A 26339-nucleotide genomic window follows, 5' to 3' on the forward strand; every position below is an offset into this window, starting at 1 on the left:
ATGCTCTGGGCTATAAGATGCTCGAAGAAAAAAAACCTGTGTAGCCCTATGAGCAGATTTGAGTATGGACTCAGTTGTTAGGGTCCATGGCAAGCGGAGTTCTACAATGTTGGCACAAAATTGCCGAAGCAGGGTGCCATTTGGGACACAGACTAGATGCATGACCATTCCATGACCCCCATTACCAACCCATAGGGCTGTTCTCTCACCTCTGTGCAATTCCATGATAAAAGGAATTTTCACTGTTACCAAACAAATACCATTGATTTTAAAGGTTGACAAACCTTACAACCCTATGCACAAGGATTCATTTTTTTAAAATGTACACTGAACATTTCACAAAAACACATTTACTGGAACTGAGCCGATGCAAAGCTCTGCAAATTGAATTTTGGTAAAAATCTTTGTCTGTTTTTTTATGTGACCACGTTTTCCCAAAAACTCTTTGAAGATCCAAATATGTCTGCAGAAAGAAGGGGGTGTCAGCTATGACATGAGTTAAAAAAAAATATATATATTATATATATATATATTATATATATATATATATAATATATATATATATATATATATATATATATATATATTATATATATATATATAATATATATATATATATTGGTTAATGAACTACATACAGTAAGTGAAGTGGATTTACAGTGCCTTTGGAAAGTATTCAGACCCCTTGACTTTTTACACATTGTTTCATTACAGCCTTATTCTAAAAATGCATTACAATGTTTTTTTAAAATCATTAATCTACACACAATACCCCATAACGACAAAGCAAAAACTGGTTTGAAGACATGTTTTCTAATTCATTAAAAATAAGAAACTAAAATATCACATTTACATAAGTATTCAGACCCTTTACTCAGTACTTTGTTGAAGCATTACAGCCTTAGTCTTCTTGGGTATGACGCTTCAAGCTTGGCACACCTGTATTTGGGGAGTTTCACCCATTCTTCTCTGCAAATCCTCTCAAGCTCTGTCAGGTTGGATGGGGAGCATTGCTGCACAGCTCATTTCAGGTCTCTCCAGAGATGTTCGAACGTGTTCAAGTCCAGGCACTGGTTGGGCCACTCAAGGACATTCAGAGACTTGTCTCGAAGCCACTCCTGTATTGTCTTGGCTGTGTGCTTAGGGTCATTGTCCTGTTGGAAGGTGAACCTTTGCCCCAGTCAGGTCTTGAGTGATCTGCAGCAGGTTTTCATTAAGGAGCTCTCTGTACGGGCCTCCCGAGTGGCGCAGTGGTCTGAGGCACTGCATTGCAGTGCTAGCTGTGCCACTAGAGATTCGAGTCTAGGCTCCCGAGTGACGCAGACAGCCGCGACCGTGAGACCCATGGGGCAGCGCACAATTGGCCCAGCGTCATCCGGGTTAGGGGAGGAGTTGGCCGCCAGGGATGTCCTTGCCCCATCGAGCACGAGCGACTCATGCAGTGGACCGGGCGCAGTGCACGCTGACACGAGGTGCTCAGTGTTTCCTCCGACACATTGGTGAGGCTGGCTTCCGGGTTAAGTGGGCATTGTGTCAAGAAGCAGTGTGGCTTCGTTGGGTTGTGTTTCGGAGGACGCACGGCTATCGAACTTCGCCCCTCCCGAGTTTGTACGGGAGTTGCAGCGATGAGACAATTGGATACCACAAAATTGGGGAGAAAACAGGGTAAAAATCACCAAAAAAAATCTCTGTACTTTACTCCGTTCATCTTTTCCTCGATCCTGACTAGTCTCCCAGTCTGTGCCGCGGTCATGTGTCTTTTACTGAGGAGTGGATTCTGTCTGCTTGGCCCTCCTATGTAAATCATTATAAATGGCTCCCCATTGGCTCCCCACAGCTAGAGGCAGGGCTTTCTCCTTTTTTATGGAATGATCTGACTAGCCATGTGAGAGACGCGTATTCGGTCTCAACCTTGAGTAGGTCCTATGGCTGAGTGTAGTCTGGCTCAGGGATGCGAAGGTGAACGGCAACGAACTGGAGCGACGAACTGCCCTTGCTGTCTCTGCCTGGCTAGAAGGGGTGCGTCACTTGAGTGGGTTGAGTCACAGACGTCATCTTCCTGTCCAGTTTTGCACCCCCTCGGGTGGAAGAGATCTTTATGGGCTATAACTCAGCCTTGTCTCAGGGTAGTAGGTTGGTGGTCTGTAGATATCCCTCTAGTGTGTGAGGGCTGTGTTTTGGCAAAGTGGGTGGGGTCATATCCTGTCTGTTTGGCCCTGTCCGTAGGTATCGTTGGACGGTGCCAGTGTCCCCAGACCCCACCCGTCTCAGTCTCCAGTATCTATGCTGCAATAGTCTATGTGCCGGGGGGCTAGGGTCAGTCTGTTATATATGGTGTAATTCACCGATCTTATTTGGTGTCCTGTGTGAAGTTTTAAGTATGCTCAATAATTCTCCCTCTCTCTCTCCCCTACCGAAGGACCGGAGCCCTAGGATCATGCCACAGGACTACCGGGCTTGATGACTTCTGGCTGTCCCCAGTCCATCTGGTCGTGCTGCTGCTCCAGTTTGAACTGTTCTGCCTGCGGCTTGGTAACCCTGACCTTGTTACCGGACGTGCTACCTTGTCCTGGACCTGCTGTTTGACTCGCTCTCCCTCTCTTTCTACCGCACCTGCTGTCTCAACGTTTGAATGATCAGCTATGAAAAGCCAACTAACATTTACTCCTGAGGTACTGACCTGTTCCACCCTCTACAAACACTGTGATTAGTATTCGCCCCTGCTGGTCATCTATGAACGTTTGTTCTTCAAGATGTTCAATCTCGCCTTAATGGCCATGTACTTTTATAATCTCCACCTGGCACAGCCAGAAGGACCCCTCAGAGCCTGGTACCGCTCTAGGTTTCTTCCCAGGTTCCTGCCTTTCTAGGGAGTTTTTCCTAGCCACTGTGCTTCTACATCTGCATTGCTTGCCGTTTGGTGTATAATAATATAATAATAATAATAATATATATGCCATTTAGCAGACGCTTTTATCCAAAGCGACTTACAGTCATGTGTGCATACATTCTACGTATGGGTGGTCCCGGGAATCGAACCCACTACCCTGGCGTTACAAGCGCCATGCTCTACCAACTGAGCTACAGAAGGAGTGTTTTAGGATGGGTTTCTGTATAGCACTTAGTGACATCTGCTGATGTAAAAAGGGCTTCATAAATACATTTGATTGATTGATTGATTGATTGATTGATTGATGTCTGGCCACAATGTCTGGGTGATGAGTGATCATCGTGTTCTTGGTCACCTCTCTGATCAAGGTCCTTCTCCCCCGATTGCTCAGTTTGGCCGGGCAGCCAGCTCTAGGAAAAGTCTTGGTGGTTCCAAACTTCTTCCATTTAAGAATGATGGAGGCCACTGTGTTCTTGGGGACCTTCAATGCTGCAGACATTTTTTGGTATCCTTCCCCCGATCTGTGCCTCGACACAATCCTGTCTTGGAGCTCCTTCGACCTCATGGCTTGTTTTTTTTTCTCTGACATGCACGGTCAACTGTGGGAATGTATATATGCCTTTCCAACCAAGATCAATGGAAACAGGATGCACCTGAGTTTTGGATGCAATTGAGTCTCATTGCAAAGGGTCTGAATACTGTTTTAATTTATTTAATACATTTGCAAAAATTTCAAAAAAATCTGTTTTTGCTTTGCCAATATGGGGTATTGTGTGTAGATTGATGAGGATTGTTTTTATTTATTTAATCCATTTTAGAATAAGGCTGTAACGACTCAAAATGTGGAAAAAGTCAGGTGGTCTGAAACCTTTCCGAATTCACTGTATACTATAATTTCAAAAAAAATATTGACTCTTTGACATGTTCATATGAACTTTACACATTGGTGCTCTCCAACAAAGAGGTTCTTTCTTTCTCGCCCATGAGTCACAGTAAGGGATGGAGGAGGAACTGCTAAAAAAGGGAATCTGTCACTTCTATTACTTTCTTCACAGCCAGTCAGACACAGCACATCATGCATACTCGAGTCAAGTATATTTTCTCATCCACTTTTACCGCTAGAACTGAACTCCCTTTCTACTTTATTGGGCTAATCTCCTGCTATAGTCCACTGCTGCACACCACTGACTTCTAACTTCCAAGGAAATGCCCAGAGCTGTTTTTGCATGAGGGGGAGGGAGGGGGAACTCAGAAATAGAAAACTGTAATGTTATAGTAATACCATAGATCAGGGATTGGCAACAGGCGGCCCCAAAGTTTTTAGGCAAATCTTTTTTTTAATAATGTTATCTAGTTGCCTAGATAACATGATTTGAGGAACATACCCACGGCTGAATCTAGTTGCCTACCCCTGCCATAAATGATATCGAGGAACATACCATAGAAATCCTATTAAATTACTAGAGGGGCTATGTCACAACCCCTTTAAAGTTCCAGAATGCAGTGAAAATGGCAGCCATCTTGGTCAGGGAGAAATCCAAAATCTATCTAATTGGAAGTATAGGCATAGGTGAATCATTTCCTGCTTTTAATTATGCAGGAAAATAAAAGTATTACCAGCATGTTAACTGTACAACTAGAGGTGACAAAAATCGATGACATTTACTCCACACACAGAAATGCATACAAGCATATCCCTTGCCCTCCCTTTTGCAAATCTGACCATAACACTATCTTCCTGATTCCTGCTTATAAGCAACACCTCAAACAGGAAGTACCACAGACACGCTCAATACGGAAGTGGACGCTAAATGACAGAACTGTTTCGCTAGCACAGTTTGGAATGCGTTTCGGGATTCATCCTATAACATTAAGGAGTTTACTACATCAGTCAACGGCATGACCAGGAAAACCGTCGATACAGAACTAAAGATTTAATCCAACAACGCCAGTGCTGACGATTATCGGATGTGGCAGAGCTAGCAAACTATCACGGATTACAGATTACAAAGGGAAACCCAGCAGTGACGCGAGCCTACCAGATGAGCAAAAACACCTTCTAAGCTCGCTTCGAGACAAGCAACACTGAACCATGCATGAGAGCACCAACTGTTCCAGACGACTGATCTCGCTCTCCGATGTAAGAGACTCAGTAAGAGACTTTTAAACAGATTAACATGCACAAAGCCGCAGGGCCAGAAGGATTACCAGGATGCGTACTCAGAGCACGTGCTGACTAGTGTCTTCACGGACATTTTCAACCTCTCCCTGACCCAGTCTGTAATACCTACATGGTTCAAGCAGAACCCCATAGTTCCTGTGCCCAACAACACAAAGGTAACCTGTCTAAATGAATAACGCCCCTCCATCTGTAGCCATGAAATGCTTTGAAAGACTGGTCATGGCTCACAACAATATCATCCCAGACACCATGGACCAACTCCAATCGCAATACTGCCCCAATAATCCACAGATGAAGCAATCTCAAATGGACTCCACAATGCCCTCTCCCGCCTGGACAACAGGAAAACCTGTGAGAATGCTTTTAATTGGTTAAAGCTCAGCTTTCAACCCCATAGTGCCCTCAAAGCTCATCACTAAACTCAGGACCCGGGGACTGAACACCTCCCTCTGCAACTGGATCCTGGACCTCGACGGGCCGCCCCTAGGTGGTGAGAGTAGGCAACACCACAGCCGCCATGCTGACCATCAACACGCAGGCTCCTCAGGGGTGCGTGCTGAGTTCCCTCCTGTATTTCCTCTCCACCCACGACTGCGTGGCCGCGAACGACTCCAACACCATCATTAAGTTTCCTGATGACGTGGTAAGCCTGACCATCACCGACGACATTTAGACCTCTCCCTCAACGTCATCAAGACAAAGGAGCTGATCGTGGACTTCAGGAAATGGAGGGCTGAGCATGCCTCCATCCACATCAACAGGGCTGTAATGGAGTGGGTCAAGAGCTTCAAGTTCCTCGGTGTCCATATCAATAAGGAAATAACATGGTCCACACACACCAACCTTCGTGAAGACGGCACGACAATGCCTCTTCCCCCTCAAAAGGTTCTATATCTGCACCATTGTGACTATCTTGACTAGAGGTTGACCGATGTATGATTTTTCAACGCCGATACCGATTATTGGAGTACCAAAAAAAGCTGATACCGATTAAATTGGCCACATTTTTTATTTAATTTTTTAATAGTGAAAACAGGTTTATACATTTTAACACATTTATTTAAAAAAAATGTAAATACTTTATTTAGATCCTTTGCTATGAGACTTGAAATTGAGCTCAGGTGCATCCTGTTTCCATTGATCACCCTTGAGATGTTTCGACAACTTCATTGGCATCCACCTGTGGGATATATTCAATTGATTGTACATGATTTATAAAAGGTCCCACACTTGACAGTGTAAGTCAGAGCATAAACCAAGCCATGAGTTTGAAGGAATTGTCCATAGAGCTCAGAGACAGGATTGTGTCGAGGCACAGATCTGGGGAAGGGTACCAAAACATGTGTGAAGCATTTAATGTCCCCAAGAACACAGTGGCCGCCATCATTCTTGAATGGAAGAAGTTTGGAACCACCAAGACTCTTCCTAGACCTGGCCACCCAGCCAAACTGAGCAACCGGGGGAGGTGAGGTGACCAAGAACCTGATGGTCACAGACAGAGCTCTAAAGTTCCTATGTGGAGATGGGAGAACTTTCCAGATAGACAACTATCTCTGCAGCACTCCATCAATCAGGCCTTTATGGTAGAGTGGCCAGAAGGAAGCCACTCCTTAGTAAAAGGTACATGAAAACCCACTTGGAGTTTGCCAAAAGGCACCTAAAGAATCTCAGACCATGAGAAACAAGATTCTCTGGTCTGATGAAACCATGATTGAACTCTTTGGCCTGAATGCCAAGCGTCACGTATGGAAGAAACCTGGCACCAGCCATACGGTGAAGCATGGCAAGGGAACCATTATGGGGGTGTTGTTCAGTGACAGGGACTGAGACAGTAGTCTGGATCGAGGAAAGATGAACGGAGCAAAGTACAGAGAGATCCTTGATAAAAACCTGCTCCAGAGTGCTCCGGATCTCAGACTGGGGGTAAAGTTTCACCTTCCAACAGGACAACTACGCTAAGCACACAGCCAAGACAACGCAGGAGTGTTGCCCTTGAGTGACCCAGCCAGAGCCCCGACTTAAACCCGATCAAACATCTCTAGAGACCTGAAAATAGCTATGCAGCGATGCTCCACGACCAACCTGACTTAAGTTTGAGAGGATCTGCAGAGAAGAATGGGAGGAACTCCCAAACAGGTGAGCCAAGCTTGTAGCGTCATTCCCAAGACTCAATGCTGCAATCGCTGCCAAAGGTGCTCCAACAAAGTACTGAGTAAAGGGTCTGAATACTTATGTAAATATGATACGTTTATTTTTAATAAATGAGCAGAAAATGGGGTATTGTGTATATTTAATAAATTTTAGAATAAGGCTGTAACCTAACAAAATGCGAAAAAATTAAATGGTTCTGAATACTTTCCGAAGGCACTGTATATCACCAGAAGTACATTCCCCATTTATTCCTAATCTACATGTTTCTTTGGTTACGGTAGTTTATGTTGATACTTTCAATATTATTATTATTCCAGTCTTCCCGTTATCATTCTCGTAGTGGACACATTGTTTGCAGAGTGATCAACCTATGCTACACTTGTGAGAAACAAGTTTTGGTTTATTTTATTCCATTTACTTGTTGTCAAATTTAATCCGTCTCATGTTTGGAGCGCTCGTGTCAATGTTGAGTTAGGCCTATAGGATATCTGGCCTGCACGTAAATGTAGGAATAGAAATGTCTGTTTTTACATCCACTGAGAATTACAATAGTTCCTCAATGTATTTGAAAAAGCTTTCCAGCTCTCTCCCTTTCTAAAACCACTCAGCGTGAAAGGGGAAAATGTCATGCTCAGATCCAGTGGAAACGTCATAAAATAGGCCTACCTGATTCATTCTTATCAGTGCTTGACTTGGACTGAAATAAGTTCTGGTACTCAATTTTGTGTGCTGATACTGTTCAAATGTAGGTGCAGGAGCTACACAATATTTTTGAGCTAATATTCTATAAGAGCAGTAGAAAATGTGAGGTGCTAGTACTCAGCTCCTGCCAAAGTCAAGCACTGCTTCTTATTTACATTTCTTATCCCTTGCGCAAATAGCCTACAGCGGTGTATGTCCAGCGCTCACTGGCACGGAAGCTCAGAGCCCAGAATAAGTTTGCTAGCGTTGGGCTTGACCGAAGTTAATAGTAGTACAGTAGCACAATGTTTCAAGTTCATTGCTGACAGGACATGTTTAGCCAATGTGATTTATAGGATATTTAAAATAAGGACATTTTCTACTTGCTGGCGGCAATGTTTTTATTTGTTGGCTTTATGTAGGCAATGGCAATAAAAAAAACTAACTTCTAGGTTTGTATCCTGTTCATTCAGATGTGGACAGAATTGTGATGAACCAAATGACAATGTTTTTGAGTTAGGAAGACGTTATTATAAATTTAACTGTTTCACTCAAATGTGCACATGAAAACCATAACTGGCAAGCAGATCAGTAAAAACATCTCATTTGTTTTCATGTACAGTGCCTTCAGAAAGATTAATTCCACATTCTGTTATGTTACAGCTTGATATAAAAATGAATTAAATATACATGACTGTTCAAAAGTTTAGGGTCACTTAGAAATATCCTTGTTCGTGAAATAAAATAACTTTTTGTCCATTAAAATAACATTAAATTGATTAGCAATACAGTGTAGACATTGTTAATGTTGTAAATGACTATGGTAGCTAGAAACGGTAGATATTTAATGGAATATCAGAGGCCCATTATCAGCAACGATCATTCCTGCGTTTCAATGGCGCGTTGTGTTAGCTAATCCAAGTTTATCATTTTAAAAGGCTAATTGATCATTAGAAACCCCTTTGCAATTATGTTAGCACAGCTGAAAACTGCAATAAAAAAAACTGGCCTTCTTCAGACTAGTTGAGTATCTGGGACATCTGCATTTGTGAGTTTGATTACAGGCTCAAAATGGCCAGAAACAAATTTTTCTTCTGAAACTCGTCATTCTATTCTTAGAAATGAAGGCTATTCCATGTGAGAATTTGGCAAGAAACTGAAGATCTCGTACAACGATATGTACTACTCCTGTCACAGAACAGTGCAAACCCCAGAGCACAAATGAGAAAGAGGACAAGTACATTAGATTGTCTAGTTTGAGAAACAGATGCCTCACAAGTCCTCAACTGGCAGCTTCATTAAATAGTACACGCAAAAGACCAGTCTCATCGTCAACAGTGAAGAGGCAACTGACTCCAGGAGTTGCAAAGAAAAAGCCATATTTCAGACTGGCCAATAATAAAAAAAAAAGATTAAGATGGGCAAAAGAACACAGACACTGGACAGAGGAAGATTGGAAAAAGTGTTATAGACAGACAAATCTAAGTTTGAGATGTTCGGATCACAAAGAAGAACAATCGTGAAATGCAGAAACAAATGAAAAGCCGCTGGAGGTGTGCTTGACACCATCTGTCAATCATGGTGGGGGCAATGTGATGGTCTGGGGGTGCTTTGGTGGTGGTAAAGTGGGAGATTTGTGCAGGGTAAAAGGGATCTTGAAGAAGGAAGGCTATCACTCCATTTTGCAACACCATGCCATACCCTGTGGACAGTGCTTAATTGTTGCCAATTTCCTCCTACATCAGGACAATGACCCAAAGCACAGCTCCAAACTATGCAAGAACTATTGAGGGAATAAGCAGTCAGCTGGTATTATGTCTATAATGGAGTGGCCAGCACAGTCACCGGATCTAAACACTATTGAGCTGTTGTGGGAGCAGCTTGACCACATGGCACGTAAGAAGTGCCAATCAAGCCAATCCAACTTGTAAAAGTGCTTCAGGAAGCATGGGGTGAAATCTCTTCAGATTACCTCAACAAATTGACAACTAGAATGGGAAGGTCTGCAAGGCTATAATTGCTGCAAATGGAGGAAATTCAAATGTATAACCTTGTCAACATCTTGACTATATTTTCTATTCATTTTGCAACTCATTTCATTTGAGTTTATTAGTATAGTTTTCATGGAAAACAAGGACATTTCTAAGTGATCCCAAAACATTTGAACACACAATACCCCATAATGATCAAGTGCAAACATGTTTTTTGACATTTATAACATTTACTGAAAATGAAATATAATTTACAGAAGTATTCACACCTAAGTCTATACTTTGTAGAATCACCTTTGAGAAAGGATTGCATGACGACTTACTTAGCAACCGAGAGACGCTGCGTGACAACGTGAACGCAAAGGTTGACAGTCTGCTGGGTGGGGCATTTTACGTTCCTTTATTCATCGCATTCCTATCTCCTTTATATAATATCTCTGGGAACAGCACCATGTAATGCACCCAGGTCGAAATAGGCAGAAAAATATGAAAAGAAATTGTTAGAACCTCCGTTAAATTGCACATTTCTGGAGATAGGAATATCGCAAAAATATACTCAATGGCTCATTCAAGAGAATACATCTTCCCGAGTTATGACATTGGCCAGTATTGGAATCTGACTTGTATGATCAAATCTAATTTTATTAGTCACATGCGCCGAATACAACATGTATTCACGTAGACATTGAATGCATGAAATGCTTACATTTTACGTGAAATGCTTACGAGCCTCTAACCAACAATACAGTTTAAAAAATAAATCAATAATAATGAATTAATAGGAATACAAAGTAGATTGCAAAAAATATCTATTAACTTCCAGTGTAGTATGAGCGACTTTATCACAGTGCTACATCATACCGGACAGATTTCTGCCTGCTTGAATGCCAACAACTCAGTAACACGTGAAAACATGAAATGCATGAAAAACAATATAACATTCAAAATGGGTGAACCTTTCCTTTAATTAACAGAGTATGAACTTTTAAAAGTAAGGTTTTCACTGTGCAGTTACTTTAAAGGTGCAATACTTTATGCAGAAATCGCATTTCCTGGTTGCTAAATTTAAAATATATCACCTAATTTCAAGTTTATGGGACAAAACAAGAAGTCATTGTGTAGAGAATCATTGTACCATCTAAACCTCTGTGAAATATTTTCCATAACCATAAATATAGTTTAAGCGGTTTGAAGCTAGTGTACAAAACCGAAAGTAAAAGATGCAAAAATGAAAAATAACGGAACGCATAGAAATAGCACACACAGAACAGATCTACTCCTTCTTGGACTTGCTTTCAATGAAAGATCTATAACTCATATTTCTATGTTAATTTGACCAGGTCACCCAAAAAGTTACATATTGCAGCTTTAAGACATTGTGATGTCATCAGCAAAAATGGGGTTGTGGGTGAGGCTGAGCATTCACGCCACAGTGAACCCGGCACCTAAGTCAAGTACGGTGACTTTGCATTTCAACATGCATACCTGGTCTGCTTCCCCAGGCCCATTCCAGTTCTTACCACCCTGCCCCTACCTCAACCCCCCACGACACACGTTTGCTCGCCGGCAAACATACACAAACACCAATGACAGTAAAAAATGTAAAAACAGACACAAGAAAACAAACTATAGTGCACACTGAACTGGTGATTTTATACCAAATATGTCCCTCAGCTAGTCTGTGTATCTAAATGTTGCCTGGCCCTCCACTCCTCAGCCAGCCAGCTGGCCCACTGAAAGAGCACATTCTTCCATCTGCTCCTCACCACTACTCTGTCACAGAGGACAGAGAGACTAGATGCTGTTCACAAGGAACCACCTAATCAAATGCCAACTTTGACATAACATTTTTTATGAAAATCATATATGACTGACTGACAAGCCAACAATGACTTATTCTGACCCCCCAAGTGCTTGTTGAGCCTCTCCTGAAATCATAAATGGCAACCAGAAAACACATGCCATGTGTTTGATAAAATGGTTACAGAAGTAAACACTAAGTATTTCATAATCATATAGCTATTTTACATACTGAACAAAAATATAAAAACCTAACATGTAAAGTGTTGGTCCCATTTTTCATGAGCTGAAATTAAAGATCCCAGAAATGTTCCATACGCACAAAAAGCTTATTTCTCTCAAATGTTGTGCACAAATTTGCTTACATCCCTATTAGTGAGAATTTCTCCTTTGCCACAATAATCCATCCACCTGACAGGTGTGGCATATCAAGAAGCTGATAAAACAGCATGATGATTACACACGTGCACCTTGTACTGGGGACAATAAAAGGCCACTCTAAAATGTGAAGTTGTGTCACACAACACAATGCCACAGACATCTCAAGTTGAGGGAGCGCGTAATTGGCATGCTGACTACAGGAATGTTCAACAGAGGTGTTGCCAGATAATTTAATGTATTTTTTTTACCATAAGGCATCTCCAACATAATTTTAGAGAATTTGGCAGTACATCCAACCAGACTTACAACCACAGACCACGTGTAACCACGCCAGCACATGACCTCCACATACAGGACCTCCACATACAGGACCTCCACATACAGGACCTCCACATACAGGACCTCCACATACAGGACCTCCACATACAGGACCTCCACACACAGGACCTCCACATACAGGACCTCCACATACAGGACCTCCACACACAGGACCTCCACATACAGGACCTCCACATACAGGACCTCCACATACAGGACCTCCACATACAGGACCTCCACATACAGGACCTCCACATACAGCTTCTTCACCTGGAGGATTGTATGGCGGGAGGTGAGTGCCAAGGAGTATTTATGTCTGTAATAAAGCCTTGTTGTGGGGAAAAACACATTCTGATTGGCTGGGCATATATCCCCAGTGGGTGGACCGGACTCAAGTGGGTGGGTCTATGCCCTTCCAGGCCCACCCATGGCTGCGCCTCTGCCCAGTCGTGAAATCCATAAATATGGGCCTGATTTATTTCAGTTGACTGATTTCCTTTATTGAACTAACTCAGTAAAATCGTTTATATTTTTGTTCGGTATAGTTAGCTACCCACATCAGACATCTCACATATCTATTTTATACCCCTATCCGAGACCGACTTAAAACATAAATATATATATTCAAATGGATTATTACTACAAACAAACACAGTCACGGTTTCATAGATGAGACAAAAACTTACTGTCTAGTCATGTACGTTAGCGAACTAGTAGATGTGCTAGCTGGGTAAAGAAAGATAAAGCTAAAGTGAATTGTACTGCGACGTTAGCGCACAATCTGGCGGCATGCTTGTAATCAGTACAGTTAGCTAAAGTAATCTAAGTGCACTTGGAACATGACTTGGCTAGATAGCTAAGGGGTTGCGGACCAGCTACTGCAGCTAGCAAAGTTATCAAATATGGAAACTTTGAAAAAGTGTGGTTACAGTGTCCAAAAACACTATACACAAAATGCGAACGTGTTGAATTGTCTTACCGAGAAATGAGTTAGGTGAAAGCCAGCAATAACAGGCATCGGTTTCATTTTCGTACTAGCTAAAACTAGCTAGGCTATGCTAGCAAAACAAGCGAGGGAAGAACAAGACTTATGTCTGGCTAGAGCGCGAGACTGTATACGTGTCTGTTAGCAAACACGCATTAGCTCGAGCTAGTCCCGATGAACTTTCTTAGCAAGCAAGTTGCCCACCTACAACTTTGAAGTAGTTAAAAAAAAGATATTGACATAAGAGACTCTCACCTGTGGTCAGGTTGTCGCTGTATCTGAATGGCACTCGTAAAATGTAAACCAAAAATAACCATAACAGAGAACCAGGTTGTCAGAAGTATGTCCAAGACCAGGCAATGGAGGACTTGAGTTGCTCTATTAATATGCCTGTCCCATTTTCAGCCATGATACTCTGGGCTCTCAGTGTATTCTGGGACGATGTATGATACTTCAATGACTTTAAAGGATGGAAACATATGGCTTCTTTGATGAAACCTGTCATTTGAGAGTTTATTAGTATAGTGCAACAAAACATACACAAAAACATATTCAAATTATTAATGAAAGATGACTATCTTTCACCTTTTTAAAAATGATAACAAGGCAACAGTTGTCCCCCAGAGGGCCAATTAGTGACAACAATTCAAACGCAAACAGGACAGGGGATATACTGTTCTTGTTAAATTTTTGGAATTTCAGTTGATCACTATAGACTCCCCTTGGGCCTATTGGTGTAATTTTGCAAATGCCAGATCTTTATGGCATCATTCACCCAAAATCAGGCCAGTGTTGGCTGAGATATATTGTGTGTGATTATCATACACATGGACTGAGACAGATCCGTAGTCCCCCTCTGACAATAACAATGTTTTAGCCCTCCACCGTGAAAATAGAAACAAGAAATAAGATAAAGATAAAGGACAGAGCCCTCCACACAACCTCTCCAATCAGTCTTGCGAGAAAGAGTGACATCTTCGTAAATTCTGTCTCGTATGACTGCTCAGTGTATCATTGACCATGATACAAAAAAAAGCCAACAGTAAACATGTAGTCCCCCACGAATGATGCAGCGCCCCCCTTGGGCCAATCAGTGTAATTTATTAAATGACATCTCTATGGCAAGTCGCATCATTCACCCAAGTTTCATCAACATTGTGCAATTGGTGTCTGAGATATCACGTGTGACTAACGTACATACAGTTAATTACTATAGCGCCCCCCTTGGGCCAATCAGTGTCATTTTGTAAATGCTGGATCTCTATGTCAAGATGCTTCATTCATCCAAGTTTAATCAAAATTGGGCCAGTGGTGTCTGAGAAATCATATGGGTTATCCCTGACCATGTGTGCCTAAATTCAGCATTCTAAGTCAGATCAAGAGATATATACGTGTGCCCATTATAGCACCACTGTGTGGTTGATATGAATGTTCTTGCATATGTTGATTCTTGACAGTGTTTGCAACATGTACCAAATTGTGCTACGAATATCCTTGACTGATTTATATGTATTTATGTGCCAGGCCACACCCATGTGAATGTCTATGGTTTTAGGTACTATTCTGGAAAATATTGCCCATATTGTCCATAGATACCACGTATCAAGTTTTGTTCTAATCGGTCATTCGGTGCCAGAAGAGCACCGTTTTATTTTTACTTATGTTATTTAAAAAATATATATATTTACTCCTTAGTTGCCCTGGCTGTGTGTTTCGGGTCATTGTCATGCTGGAAGACCCAGCCACGACCCATCTTCAATGCTCTTACTGAGGAAAGGAGATCTCGTGATACATGGCCCCATCCATCCTCCCCTCAATACGGTGCATTCGTCCTGTCCCCTTTGCAGAAAAGCATCCCCAAAGAATGATGTTTCCACCTCCATGCTTCACGGTTGGGATGGTGTTCTTGGGGTTGTACTCATCCTTCTTCTTCCAGCGAGTGGAGTTTCTAATCATATAGTATCCACAGATGGTGAGCTAAAGATGAAAACCTTTCCTATGAGTATTATTATTTTATTTATTGACTGACTATGGCTTTCCAAATCGCCCAACACTGCTATTTGTAAGGTTAATTTTCATTGCATGTTGTGATTTTATTAAAGCATTCCTGATCCTGTGACCAGAAACAAGCTGCAAAGGCGCAATAACAGAATAAATTATCTATTGATTCTGTCTCATCACAACAAAGGCTGCAGAGCACTTTGGTGCGAAAACTGGAAATCAATCCCAGAACAACAACAACAAAGGACCTTGTGTAGATGCTGGAAGAAATGGGTACAAAGTATCTATATCCACAGTAAAACGAGTCCTATATCGACATAACCTGAAAGGCCGCTCAGCAAGGAAGAAGCCACTGCTCCAAAACCGACATTAAAAAAGCCAGGCTACGGTTTGCAACTGCACATGGGAACAAAGATTGTACTTTTTGGAGAAATGTCTTCTGGGTTGATGAAACAAAAATTGGACCATTTAGCTATAATGACCATCGTTATGTTTGGAGGAAAAAGGGGGAGGCTTGCCAGCCGAAGAACACCATCCCAACTGTGAAGCACAGGGGTGGCAGCAGCATCATGTTTTGGGGGTGCTTTGCTGCAGGAGGGGACTGGTGCACTTCACAAAATAGATGGCATCATGAGGCAGGAAAATTATGTGGATATATTGAAGCAACATCTCAAGACATCAGTCTGGAAGTTAAAGCTTGGTCACAAATGGGTCTTACAAATGGACAATGACCCCAAGCATACTTCCAAAGTTGTGGAAAAAAAGACAACAAAGTCCAGGTATTGGAGTGGCCATCACAAAGTCCTGACCTCAATCCCATAGAAAATGTGTTGGCAGAACTGAAAAAACATGTGCAAGCAAGGAGGCCTACAAACCTGATTCAGTTACACCAGCTCTGTCAGGAGGAATGGGCCAAAATTCATCCAACTTATTGTGGGAAGCTTGTGGAAGTCTACCCAAAACGTTTGACCCAAGTTAAACAATTTAAAAGTAATGCTACCAAATACTAATTGAGTGTAAACTTCTGACCCACTAGGAATGTGATGAAAGAAAAAAAGCTGAAATAAATCGTTCTCTCTACTATTCTGACATTTCACATTCTTAAAATAAAGTGGTGATCCTAACTGATCTAAAACAGGGAATTTTTACTAGGATTAAATGTCAGGAATTGTGAAAAACTGAGTTTAAATGTATTTGGCTAAGGTGTATGTAAACCTCCGACTTCAACTGTAACTCTTCCATTTCTTTTCATAATATCATTATCAAATATGAAACCATTTTTTAAAAATCCATAAAGAATGTTTTTTATTTATCAGTATATATTTAAATATAACCATAACATTTGTTGTAGTATTTGTTATCTTTTCTGGAGTATAACAAATTTGAACAGGCTTGTTCAAGAAAGGGCGATACTTTAAACAAAATTAAATTTTCAATTAGTTGGAAATGAGAAGTTGTCATCTTTTTTCAAGGCAAAACGGCTATTTTTGAACAAAGGATGAGCCTTAATAATCTACTGGAGTATAAAGTATAACTTATGTATGAGTGAAGCTTTTAGTGAGAGGTTTTAATATTTAATAATTTTAGCCCCCCAAACTCATATTCATTATATAAATAGGCATGTTTAATTTTGTCTGGCTTAGCATTCCAAATAAAATGAATTATTTTGTTGCTCATATGATTTTAAAAATGAGTCATTTGGAGTAGGCAGTGCCATTAGTAAGTAAGTAAACTGTGATAGGACCAAAGGGTTAATCAATGTGATTTTACCATAAATAGACAAGTATGTACCTCTCCATGGTGCAGAATATTATCTTTTTAAAATGATTTTTAAAAACTTTCTATTGAAATTAATTGTGGTAAGTTAATTTATATTTTTTGAGATTTGAATACCAAGTATGTCTACTTCACTATCTGCCCATGTTACTGGTAAACTATAAGGTAGTGTAAACACAGTTTTTTTTAACAATACATAATATGGTACACTGGTCATAATTAGTTTTTAATCCAAAAAGGCTAGAAAAGTGATCAAGCTCTTCAATGAGACTGCAGGGATCCAGATCGTAGACTTAAGAAAAAACTAGAGTCATCGGCAAACATTGACACTTTTTGTTTTCATCCACAGGATTTGTAACCCCTTGATGTTCTTGTTGGGTCTAATTTTTAAAGCTAACATTTCAATGGCCATAATAAATAGATATGGAGACAACAGACAGCCTTGTTTTACTCCTCTTAAAAGCTCAATACATTCTGAGAAGTAACCATTATTTAGTATTTAACATCTGGGGTTGACTTTAACCCATTGTATAAGAGATTCACCAAAATTAAAGTAATCCAGGTGGCAGGTAGCCTAGTGGTTAGAGTGTTGGGCCAGTAACCGAAAGGTTGCTAAATCGAATCCCCGAGCTGACAAGGTAAAAATCTGTCGTTCTGCCCCTGAACAAGGCAGTTAACCCACTGTTCCTAGGCCGTCATTGTAAATAAGAATTTGTTCTTAACTGACTTGCCTAATTAAATACAACATTTTAGGCAAAATACAAATTCTAGTTGTACTTTATCAACCGCCGTCTTCTGTTATGAAGACCTGTTATCTTCGATGTTTCATCATGTTAAATTGTTTCAAGTAATTGTCGTATATTATCTCCAATATATCGTCCATGTAAAAAATCAGTCTGATCAGGATGAACAATATCTGGTAAAACCTTTTTTATTCCCATGCATTTCGCCAGGATTTTCACATTGCAACATTGAAGTGTTCGAGGCCTCCAGTTTTTTAAATGGACTGGATCTTTATACAACCACCTGTTTTAGTAGTAGTGAAATCAGACCTTATTCAGTACCTGGAAGTCTACCATTTGTATGAGAGTAATTAAAACATGTTATTAATGGATAGTTGAGTGCATCAAAAAAGGTTGGATATACCTCCCCTGGTATACCGTGTTTTTTCAGACTGAAAATATTTTATTTCCTCAAAGTTCCTCTTCTGTAAATTTGCCTTCACACAGGGCTTTCTGTCAATTTGTTCATTTTGGATTATTATTAGGAAAGAAATCCTTACAGTTAACATGATTCAGTGGAAATGGAGGAGACTGAAAAGAAAACATGTGCTTAATATTTTGCTTCCTCCTTCAAAATATAATTTGATTTGGTGAATCATGGATAACTATTTGTTACGAGTTTCTGTGAATTATTTTTGGTAGAATTTCTATGTTGAAGATTTTAAAAAAGGTTGTGCATTTTTCACAATTTTCCACCCAATTCGCTTTATTTTTGTAATACATTACACTTCTTGAATAAGTACCTCCAATTATTTTTGTTTTTCCTCTAAACTATTTTGTGCAGTTCCCATGACCATCAACCTACGCTCTTACTTCTTCTATTTCCTTTATTAGTCTAATCTCTTTTGACCTAAACTGTTTTTGTTTTAATGATGAGTATTGTATTGAATGGCCTCAAAGTACATTTGAAAGTGTCCCATACAATAAGAGGATCTGCTGTACCTATGTTGTATAAAAAAAAGTAAAGTCATTATTTTGTCATAGTTAAGAGCAAATTGTCATCCAATGGGCTTTGATAAAATGTCCAATATCCTCGTCCACTTGGAAATTCTGTAAGAGTTATATGGAGGCCAAATAGGTCCGATCACATAGATGGTGGTCCGATCGCATTTGATGCCAGTAAGAATGAGACAAGGAAGTAATCAAGACGGCTAGCTTGATGAAGCCTCCTCCATGTATATCTCACTAGGTCAGGGTTTTTTTCAACCTCCATATATCCACTAGTTCTAATGTATCCATGATATTTGTGATCTCCTGAAGTGCTTGTAGTGATTTCCTTTACGGTCCATTGAGATACTTGAAACCGTATTATAATCTCCCACCATAATAATAGATGATTTCATTGCTTGTGATCTCAATAGATTATTATATATATTTTCGAAAAAGTGTGGATCATTATTATTTGGCCCATATAGATTAATTAGCCAGAACTGTTTTTGGTCCAATAACATATTTAAAATAATTCCCTTGCAGATCTGTTTGCATAATTGGATCAACATTTGTATTAATTAGTATAATCAACCCTTTGAGTTTCTATGCCCATGACACAAATATATTTCTCCCACCCAACCTCATCTATTGTAGAATGAGTTTCCTGTAAACAATATATATTATATTCTCTCTTTTACCCATATACATGTTTTCATTTTTTATGATATGCTAAGCCATTACAATTATAATTTGCTATACTTATTTCCCCACTTACCATAATGATTCTCAAGTTTAAATTCTACTTATCACAACCAATGTTTGTAAACTTACCATTAAAAGACATCATGATGATTAAGTGTCTATATAAACTCAGCAAAAACGTCTCTTTTTTGAGGATCCTGTCTTTCAAAGATAATTTGTAAAAATCCAAATAGCTTCACAGATCTTCATTGTAAAGGGTTTAAACACTGTTTCTCATGCTTCATGAACATGCCTTAGGCATACTGCAAGGAGGCATGAGGACTGCAGATGTGGCTAGGGCAAATAAATTGCAATGTCCGTACTGTGAAAAGCCTAAGACAGCGCTACAGGGAGACATGGCGGACAGCTTATCGTCCTCGCAGTGGCAGACCACGTGTAACACCTGCACAGGATCAGTACATTGGAACATCACACCAGCGGGACAGGTACAGGATGGCAACAACAACTGCCCAAGTTACACCAGGAATGCACAAGGCCTGTACTCTGGAGTGGGATCGATTTGGAGGTGGAGGGTCCGTCATGGTCTGGGGCTGTGTGTCACATCATCATCGGACTGAGCTTGTTGTCATTACAGGCAATCTCAATGCTGTGTGTTACAGGGAAGACATCCTCCTCCCTTATGTGGTACCCTTCCTGCAGGCTCATCCTGATATGACCCTCCAGCATGACAATGCCACCAGCCATACTGCTCGTTCTGTGCGTGATTTCCTGCAAGACAGGAATGTCAGTGTTCTGCCATGGCCAGTGAAGAGCCCGGATCTCAAGCCCATTGAGCACGTCTGGGACCTGTTGGATCGGAGGGTGAGGGCAAGGGCCATTCCCCCCAGAAATGTCTGGGAACTTGCAGATGCCTTGGTGGAAGAGTGAGGTAACATCTCACAGCAAGAACTGGCAAATCTGGTGCAGTCCATGAGGAGATGCACTGCAGTACTTAACACAGCTGGGGGCCACACCAGATACTGACTGTCACTTTTGATTTTGGCGCCCCCTTTGTTCAGGGACACATTATTCCATTTCTGTTAATCACATATGGAACTTGTTCAGTTTACATCTCAGTTGTTGATTCTTATATTCATTCAAATATTTACAAGTAAAGTTTGCTGAATATAATCGCAGTTGACAGCGAGAGGGCATTTCTTTTTGCTGAGTTTAGTTGTACCATAATTTGCACTGTTAAGTATCAGGCAGCTGCAACTCTGTAAATCTCCAATTGTCCTAATATTCCACCGACTAAAACCTCTCCCCATATCTAGGTCTGCTGTCACAAAGACCATCTCCCTGATTCATGACGCATCCTAAGGCAAACCCTTTCCCGACAATTGGCATTGGCCAGAGGGAAATATGGGCAGTCCCATGATAACAAATATCTATGAGGATACTTGAGAATTTGCCAAATAACATGTAAAAATCAGAAAAAAAAAAATTGTAATAGGAATATTAATAGAAATTAATAACAGCACAATCCTATAAATGCATACTGATATTAGAAAGTCCTAGCAAGGTTATAAACTTGTCAGCCTGCTCGGTTTATTGGATTCAATTGCTCAATTGTTTTGTTGAAAAAATATAACCTAAATATATCGCATGACCAGTACTTAAAAAAAAAAAGTCCATTACATGCAAGACATGTTATTTAGTTGTCATTATATCCTGTTGTGTTCTGACACAAAAAAAAAGAAAGAACATAGAATCTAACGGCCGCTAATGAATGCAAGTAAAATTAGTCTTAGGCATCACATTATATCCTGATGTAGTCCTGTTGCGCAGCGTTTTAAGTGTTTCTCAAAAAATTCTAAATGTCTCATGCCTTTAGGTCAGGTTTAACACCATTTCCACATTTGTAGCAATCTGAGACTAATCTGACCTGGATCAGGTTTCTGCAAATGTAAAAGTAGTGTTTAACATTAAACCCTATAACAGGAACCCTATCAAAGGTCAAAATTGAGTGAGACACTAAATAGAAAGATGTGATTTAATGCAACAATGTTGTGAATAATTGTAATTCAATCTCAAGGAAATACATCACCAAACCGAAGGACAAGGATGTTTAATACAGGTATATATTACAATGTGCCATGTTATAATACAGTCAAGTCTGTCCTAATTCAAAATAAGACATACTTGTTTAATTTAATTGTAAATTGAATTGAACATTTTAATCCACATTTGGTAGCAATAAATGGGTTTTTAATAATAGAGTTTGTTAGGGTATTATAGGACCCATACTTTCACAGTGTCATGAAAGTTCAATTCAGAAATCGATGAGTTTAGCTGCAGTTTAGCTTGGACGGTCACAAACTGGAGATTTTAACGTACGGTCTGGGGTAAACTGTGTGGGGAGAACCAATAAGGGGACCAAGAAGAACATCGAGTGGTCGAAAATGACAAAAGTGACAAACCGTTCGTATAAAAGACGTCATTCTGATGTCATAAAAGTACAAGCCATTGAAAACAACGGAAGGACTCTTACACTACAGGATTATTTTCCTGCATTAGCCAATAAAGTCCTAATCTAAATGTATACACAGACAGATTCCTCAATAATAATTTCATCATTGCAATTGGTATAGTTTTTCTAGGGTCAAAGGTGTGGTCTAACTACCATAATCATAAATATTGACACAACATTGTCACAAAATGTATATCAGGTTGTCAGGTTTGCATATGAAGGAAGCTCCACCACCCCTCTTCTAGGAAACACATCCTATTTGGCCAATGATATGATTATTTACTTTATCATCTATGTATTATACAGATTATCTTTTTAAACTGTGTCTGTATAAAAGCATTAATAAAAGTAGACATCTTAATAAGTGTAATAATGTTTGACATTTTGTCCGTGAGACCAAACACGTTTCCGCTCCCATTTATCTAATTTGTACAAAGACGATACAATAATCCAGCCATGCAATGCTGGGCTTTTTGTTTTGTTTGTTTTAAGTGCTCTGCATCTCCTTGCCGATCTTGTAGCTCAGGATCTTGTTCCAGTCGATCTTGGTGCGCGTCACAGGGAGCTGGCGGCGTAAGGCTTTGAAGGTAGTGTCCGACATTGTCTGGTAATTCTCGTTGATGGCGGTCTGACGGGGAAAGAGGAGGGCGGAATTAGGGAGGGCTTTGGGGTGTCACAGTAGAGATAGAAATTATTGTACTGAAATGCCTATTAGAATAATATTTAAAAAAAATAAATAATGATATCCGGATAGAGAATTGCTCTTGACCAACCAAAATGATTCAAATGGACATTAAAATAAACATTCTACCACAGTAACCATGTTATTTTTGATAACCCATTTGATTCTGAGTTCAGACAATTATTTCTAAGATGTATACATTCAGTTTTTCCAGCACTCACTTCACTCGCACATAAGAGGGAGGCTTGCGCTACCGGTGCTAGCACATTTTTATTTATTTTATTTTATTTAACCAGGAAGGGCTCATTGGGATTAAAATCAGTTTTTTAAGAGCTACCCTGGCCAAGATAGGCAGCACCAAGTCATTGCAAAAAAATTACAGACCGACATGGAAAAACCACATGTAATCTAGTAAAAACCATTGAATTCACAAGAGTATGAAACAGCAAATTAAAAACATTGACAGGTCAGGGAATCGGCCTCAAAATCCTTCATCAGTGATTTAAAAACACCAATCGGGACAGGTTGACGATGGCGCAGAGTACATAAAAGCCCTTTTACCAAATTCAGTTCGGACATTTGGAACAGTTAGCAGGATAAAGTCCAGCGAAGAAAGAGAGTACCCACCACATTTCTGAACAATAAAATGCACAAATAAAAAGGTAGTAAACCCAAAATGGCTTTGTAAATAAAAGTATACCAGTGACTGAGCCTACAAGTGACTAGAGAAGGACAGCCAACCCTGGTATACAAAGTGCAGTGGTGCGTAAGGGTGTTGCAGTTTAAAATAAATCTCAAAGTGCCAGGGTAAAGAGTTTCAATTGATCTCAAACACTGAGTGGAAGCATTGATATATAAAATATCCCCATATTCTAGTAAAGGATTAAATGTAGCTGATACTAGCCTCCTTCTGGCTTCAAAAGAAAAACGGGCCTTATTCTTAAAATAAAATCCCAATTTCAGCTTCAATTTTTTGCAAGTTGTTGAATATGCAATTTAAAAGAGAGGCCGTCATCAATTAAAATTCCAAGATATTTACATGAGGTTACAACCTCAATCTCCTTGCCCTGACAGGTAGTAACAGGTGAAAGGTTCAGAGGTCTATTTCTTGCATTAGAAAACACCATTAGTTTAGTCAGTATTGAGGATAAGCTTCAATTGACACAAGGTATGTTGAACAGTATAAAAAGCAGTTTGCATGTTCTGGGAAGCTTTTGTAAGAGGCGAGGCACAACAGTAAATAACAGTATCATCAGCATAAAAATGAAGTTGGCCATTTCTGTCTAAATAATTTATATAAATAGTGAATAAGAGAGGACCAAGTACAGAGCCTTGGGGCACACCATTAAGACAGACAATTTAACAGACATAAGCCCATCAAATTGAGTGCACTGAGGTCTATCAGACAGATAGTTAGAAAACCATGCAACTGCATGCTCCGAAACTCGAAAATCTCTGCCTTAGTATAGCATGAACAACTGTATCAAAAGCCTTAGATATCAATAAAAAGTGAGACACAGTGCTGTTTTTTGTCAATGGCTTCAGTGATATCATTTAAACCCTTCATGGCTGCTGTAATTGTGCTATGCTTCTTCCTGAAGCCCGATTGGTACATTGATAAAATAGAGTTAGTTTTTATTTACTATTTTAGTTGTTCACTTACAAGGATTTCAAGTATTTTCATCAGGGGTGACAGCTTTGAGATTGGCCTATAATTATTTAAAATAGTTGGATCTCCCTCTTTTAAAAGTGGTAGGACAAATGCCGATTTCCAGATCTTTGGAATTTCATTACATTCCAGGGTTAGATTGAACAGAGATGTAAGTGGTTCAGCTATGAAATCAGCTGGCAGATTTAAAAAGCAGGGATCCAAAAGATCAGGACCTGCAGGCTCTCTCTGATCTAAGGATTTCAGGATTTTATGTACCACCTGCACTGAGAATGGCAAAAAGCTAAACGTTTGACCAGCTCTCACTGGTTAATCCACACAGGGTTGTACAGAGAGAGGACACTGAATCAAACAGCCTACCAGATGATACAAAGTGCTCATCGAAACAATTCAGCATTTCAGTTTTGTCATATATAGCAATAGAGTCCTTCAATACACATGACATTAATTCATTAACATTACTGTTACCAGACATAGACTTAATAGCCTTCCAAAACTTTCTAGGGTCATTCAGGTTATCAGAGGTAACAGACATAAAATATTCAGACTTGGCCTTCCTGAGAAGAAAATAACACTTGTTTCTTAACTGCCTAAAAATAAGACAATCAGCATCAGAACACGATTTCCTTGCTTTAGCCCAGGCTAGATTACAGTCGTGAATAATACAAGACAGCTCAGAAGAAAACCATGGATTATCCCGCCCTTTAACCATGAACCTACGGAATGGGGCATGTTTTTTTACTATTTGGGAAAAACCATCATGAAAGAATTTCCAGACAGTTTCACATGCGCAGATAACACACACAGCTGGAACTCCGATTAAACTGTTTACATGTCCTAATTATTTCAAAATATTGCTCCGAAAGGCAGGTGTTTTAAATCGGCCTATGCTTACTATGATAATGACCTTATGCCCGATTACGATAAGCAGAGTGAGGTGTTTACATGACTAATGCGATACTCTGCCTAATGCCATAATCAGTTTGATATCGAATTATTAGTGTGCACATAAACTTACACAGTGAAAGAGAAGCCTGATTTTCACCACGATTGAACTGATACAAAAAAAGTTATTGTTGAGTGTTTTGTATTGACGTGTCCGGTCTTGTGGAAACATTTAGGTGCGCATTCCTGTACCTCCTATTTCAAGTGGGGGCAATAGCACACCAACGTCAGGGCAGACTGGAGGGTTAAACGTGCACCGTTATAAAAACTAGACTCAAAAGTTGGTTGTTTTATTAAATGAAAAATGCCAAAATGTCATTGTATATTCTTGTAGTTAACAATGTCATACGGATAATTTGTAGACATTTTCTTTCCAATGTTAAAATAGGCCTAAATAAAAATTCTCAAAATTAACACTCACTTAAAGTAATCTATTCTGATTTTCAATTAATCCCTTAACCGTGCCATCTCTAATAAGAACCACAATTGACAGGAACAGTGTCATGTGGCAATGGTTAACAGATAATGTTTTGACGTTACACAAGAATATGAACAACAACTGACAGACATGTCATGTGACACTAATGGCAAAATATGACACTTCATTATTGCATGTACTTGAAGTTACAGCAATTTGTATATGTACAGGTAACGGCCAAATGAATGGAAACACGAGTAAATGAGGGATACAAAGTATATTAAAAACAATTAACATCCCATGATGCTTAGGGTCACAAATATGCTGGGCAAGCCATTTTTTTGGCTACCATGGCTATGTCCCCATAGGATGACACTGCCCTCATCTATAGGGGACGAGTGGTCACTGAATGGTTTGATGAGCATGAAAACAAATTCAAACCATATGCCATGGCCATCTCAGACACCAGATCTCAACCCGATTGAAAACTTAGGGGAGATTCTGGAGTGGCGCTTGAGACAGCGTTTTCTACCACCACCCTTAACA

The 26339-nt window shown here is 40.0% G+C and overlaps 2 protein-coding genes across 6 annotated transcripts in view; both read right to left on the reverse strand.

Annotated features, from left to right (window-relative positions):
- Positions 1 to 19730, reverse strand: part of LOC124003932 (suppressor of tumorigenicity 7 protein homolog) — an 82982-nt gene extending 63252 nt beyond the window's left edge. For 2 of the 5 annotated variants that reach the window (XM_046312613.1, XM_046312597.1), the window contains exon 1: positions 13635 to 13802. Coding sequence is in view for 1 of the 5 variants with exons in the window: in XM_046312587.1 (XP_046168543.1) it covers positions 19700 to 19715 (16 nt within the window). In the remaining 4 variants the exon portion in view is untranslated. Of the gene's footprint in view, positions 1 to 13373; positions 13496 to 13634; positions 13803 to 19699 lie in introns of those variants that run through there. The other 3 variants (XM_046312587.1, XM_046312604.1, XM_046312622.1) reach the window with 3 other exon arrangements.
- A 1932-nt stretch (positions 19731 to 21662) lies between these two features.
- Positions 21663 to 26339, reverse strand: part of LOC124003961 (F-actin-capping protein subunit alpha-2-like) — a 50706-nt gene continuing 46029 nt past the window's right edge. Inside the window, exon 10 of the mRNA XM_046312650.1 lies at positions 21663 to 22707. Coding sequence (XP_046168606.1) covers positions 22567 to 22707 — 141 coding nt within the window. The 3' untranslated portion in view covers positions 21663 to 22566. The remainder of the gene's footprint in view (positions 22708 to 26339) is intronic.

Source organism: Oncorhynchus gorbuscha, linkage group LG02 (genome assembly GCF_021184085.1).
Source record: "Oncorhynchus gorbuscha isolate QuinsamMale2020 ecotype Even-year linkage group LG02, OgorEven_v1.0, whole genome shotgun sequence".
NCBI lineage: Eukaryota > Metazoa > Chordata > Actinopteri > Salmoniformes > Salmonidae > Oncorhynchus > Oncorhynchus gorbuscha.